This window comes from Centruroides sculpturatus, unplaced genomic scaffold, assembly GCF_000671375.1.
Source record: "Centruroides sculpturatus isolate CEXI.00-Female unplaced genomic scaffold, Cexi_2.0 scaffold4151, whole genome shotgun sequence".
Classification (NCBI taxonomy): Eukaryota; Metazoa; Arthropoda; class Arachnida; order Scorpiones; family Buthidae; genus Centruroides; species Centruroides sculpturatus.
In genome coordinates, this window is record NW_019388237.1 from 1 (window position 1) to 4,104 (window position 4,104).

The 4,104-nt window shown below is 28.4% G+C and overlaps 1 protein-coding gene across 1 annotated transcript; it reads right to left on the bottom strand.

Annotated features, from left to right (window-relative positions):
- Positions 1–244: 244 nt before the first annotated feature.
- Positions 245–3,477, bottom strand: LOC111616836 (homeobox protein XHOX-7.1'-like; the record flags this gene model as incomplete). The annotated part of the gene is made up of 2 exons (XM_023358192.1): positions 3,177–3,477; positions 245–399 (listed from the first exon to the last, which is right to left on the bottom strand). Coding segments are annotated over exons 1-2 (456 nt in total), but the record flags the coding sequence as incomplete, so codon positions are not given.
- Between the last annotated feature and the right edge of the window lie 627 nt (positions 3,478–4,104).

Consider the following 4,104-nt stretch of genomic DNA (forward strand, 5'->3'; position numbering starts at 1 on the left):
TTTATTCGTAAGACTATAATAACATATTATAAATAATATTAAACTCGTTTAATATTAATCTTTCAACACACATAATTAAGTTTATTTATGAGTAATTTTGATATCAGATAACAATATGCAATTATTAATTTCTCCTTTAATGATATTAATCAGTATGATAAGAGTAGAATGTGACGAGTATTTCTGACGGAAAATAATTAATATGGGCCTTTTGTGTTTATATTGAATATTTAAAAAGCTTTACCTGAGTTTCGGTCAACATTAAGCTAGTTGCTACTTCGAAACGTTTCGGCCTGGAAAGATATTTATTCATTCTGAATTGATTTTCCAATTCTAAAAGTTGTTGACTTGTAAACGCAGTTCGCGGTCGACGAGTTTTGCCTAAAAGAGGTGTTTGACCTGAAAATAAAGCGTTTATCTTTTAAAATTTCAAATACTTAAATTAAAAAAGAAAATATACTGACTTTAAACCACGCCCATTCGTATCTAGAGTTTAAATATTTAAAATATTCAATAACGCGACGTATTAATAAACATAACGTGACGTAAATTTGAATTGACCAAACATATTAATTAATTTTAATTAGTGTTAACGAATACGAACCGATTCGAAGTTTGTTAAAGCGAAACCACGCCCATTCATAAGTCGAGATAGACCTAAACGTCCGATTGGTCGTTATTGTTTCGACTCCGCCTTTCATTGACTCCTCGTGACATAAGTGAGGTCTCTAGCAACTTACAAGATTGATGAGATGTTTTCCATCCATGAAAGACGATGCGTAAAATAGTTTAATTAATAAAGACAGGAGCGAATATTGAGAAGATAATTGGATAAAAACGAACATTTAATCGATATCTCTTGTTTATTCAATTATATAATATTTCTTAGCTAACGAGATTTTTATTGGCGGAGTGCTTTGCATAAAATTAACTATTGTGAATTTTAATTTTTATCAACGTTTATCATCTGTAAAGGTCTCTTTTCCACGTCACGTAAACGTTTGACCGTGGAGTCACTATTTAAAAAGCATTAAGAGATCGTTTTAACACGTATTTGCAAGATTCTGTTTTGATAATTAACCTGTTTCTTTTGGAAAAAAAATAGAAGAATACGTCATAGTCGAGTGGCTAAATTCTAAAGAGTGCAGGGTTTGTAATTTAACTCCCTCTATAATTCAGTCTAGTCGTCAATATTACCGTTTGCCAATAGAAGGAGAATGGGGATGTTTTAACAAGCTGGAAAGAGACAACGCTCCAAGCGTCATCCTAATCAGTCCTCTGTTTACTCAGATAGCAGCTGGGACCCCCTAACGCTGTCGATAATCAGATTATTATTTATGAAATCTTAGTGAGGACTCCTTCCACGTCAAATAAAGTAATTTAACACGTCCTGTAGAACAAATTTTTACCTTCTCTGATTCGGTGACGAATTCTGAAAACGAATTTCTTTTGATGTAATGACGTCTGCCACTGCACTTTGCAAATTTTTCTGTGGTTATGTCAATACACTTCATGTAGATCCTTCGGAGCTGTGTTTCGTTTTCTACACTCTTATACACATTGATCTTCGAGATGAAAGCGGTCGAGAAGCTGGAACATCTATTAAGGGACCCATAACTCTTTTAGACCTTAAATATAATCAAATCAAATCCAGAGAAAGCACAAAAGCCTTGATTATCTTGTTAAATTTTTTCTGACTTTAACTTGTTTATCTTTCGTTATTAAAAGCATCTGCGAACTTTTATTGATTTTGCAAATGAAACCAATTGATGGAAAAAACAAAACAAAACCATTAGAGTCTCGCTAACTCCCGTATTTTAAGTAGAAAGTTTGCATATTTAAAATGTTTTTGAAAACTCCATAAATATATAATATACACAGAAATAATTTAAAACTAATTATTAATTTAATGTTAACAATTTAATTTACTTACAGTTAGAAATATTTAGCATAGTCTATATTTAAAAGTTTTATAAAGATAAAATTGATAAAGTGATATAAAACTTTAAAAATATATTGCGACTTATATACTTAGGCTATATATATATCCTATATAAATTTCAATTATTTTTAAGATATTAAATCATCAAAAAATTTGAATTATCTTAATTTTTGATCAGACTTCATTTAATCATTATCAAGTTTTAAATAAATTGTTTTAATTGTTTTTCAATCAAATCTAATTTAATAAACAGTTAAATCGATTCACAATATCCAATACAATATATATTAAAATCAAATTAAATTTGTATAAAAATATTTCAAATTATCTTACAAAATTTAATTACAAAATTATATTATGTTTAATTATACTTGAAGAATTAATTGCGATTAACAAGGATCATTAACTGATTTGCATTCAGTAGAAATTTGCTTCGTCTTTTTATTTAGAATTTAGTCGTTTAAACAGTAAGAAATTAATTATTGCATTTTTTAATAATTATTATAAAAAGGCAATGATTAATACCACCACTTATAATTAAAATTAAAATAATTTTTAAAAAATTATTCTTAACAGACAAGTTAAACTTCATTAATTTTCGCTAATTAATATCAAGCTACAGTTTAATAAAACATATTAAAAATTATTTATGAACAAATCAATTCAGTTAGATTAAGAAAAATTAATTACAGTAAATATCATGAATTCATAAATAGATAATTTATGGATAAAGTCAACAAAGAAATTTTTTATGTAAGAAAATGTTAATTTATAAAGGGTTAGTTGTATTAATTAAAAATTTTATTATATTAAAATTAATAAAAAGGAGTGAATATGACTTATAATTTACACATTAATGTTAATAAAATTTTTATATCACCACGNATATAAATTTTAAGAATAAATGAAAATATTTTTTATTATCACCACGTTTCAATATAATGAACGATACTTAGAATTTTCCGAAAAAATAAAGTTTCTTCTTTGAAAAAATGATTCACATTTCGTTCCTATTTCATTCTCAACAAGCAAGCTTTAAAAACTATGAATTATCAAGCAAAAGTATTCAAATTCTATAATTATAAGCAGAGTAAACTAAAAATATCTTTTAATCACTCCATTAAGTTCTCGTCTTCCATAGATATCGTAGCATCCCAAGGGATGGTTAACTTGTACACATTAAAACACTTTACAAATTAACCAATAGGGTGGAGTATGCTCTCCTTATTCTTACCTGGTAAGTCTCCAGGTCTGGAGTAGTACAACCCCGCCCGCGCTGTCCAATCTGAAGGTTCTGGAAGAGGAGGATGGAACGCGCTTCCAGAAACAGGAAGGATAGATGAAACAGCATAAATCGGATGCGTCGATATGACTGGGACATTCAGATGATGAGATAATAAATGTGGAGTAAATGGTATGGATAATTCCTGACGGACAGCACCGATTTTGTCGACCAAGTGTGTTCTAGGATTGTCTCTAGCTAAGAGAGCTTCGATACAGAAGGAGCCGGTTGAATGTGGCAACTTGGTGGCCATCGGCACCTATTGTTAGCTGTGGGAGTGTTAACTAACTCATCGCAATTCAATTTCCATCTTTTTCTTCCATCCAAGTGTCTAGGAGGAGGTTTCCTATTGGCGGAGCCTTGCTAGCTTCTAATGTGTTGGATACAGCGTTAGCTAGGAAATCAATGACTTGTCGACAGCACTAAACACCGATAATGCTGTGGATGTGGGAATAAATTATATCAGTGATCTTAAAGAGGAAAGATCCTTGCTCTTTTCGCCGGTTGTATTTTTAAAAGGAATTCCACTTTTTGAATGTAAAAAATGATATACTACCAATTAATAAGTTATTTAAAATGTTAAAATCCATTTCTGCTTATAAAATTTACAGTTTTTGTTCGTTTTCACAATTATTATAATACAAAGATTTTTATGGTTTTTTTCTAAATTATTTATTATTTTAAATCGGTTAAAATTAATTAAATTAATCAAAATTATGCTTTAAATGTAAATAAAATGTCATAAAATTTTACTGTTTGTATCTAAATATTTTTTTTACGAATAAGATAATTAAATTGATTTAAATTATAAAAAAATTTACAAAATTTAGATTTTGTATAGAACAATTTTCTTATATAAATTTATTATTAATATAATAAC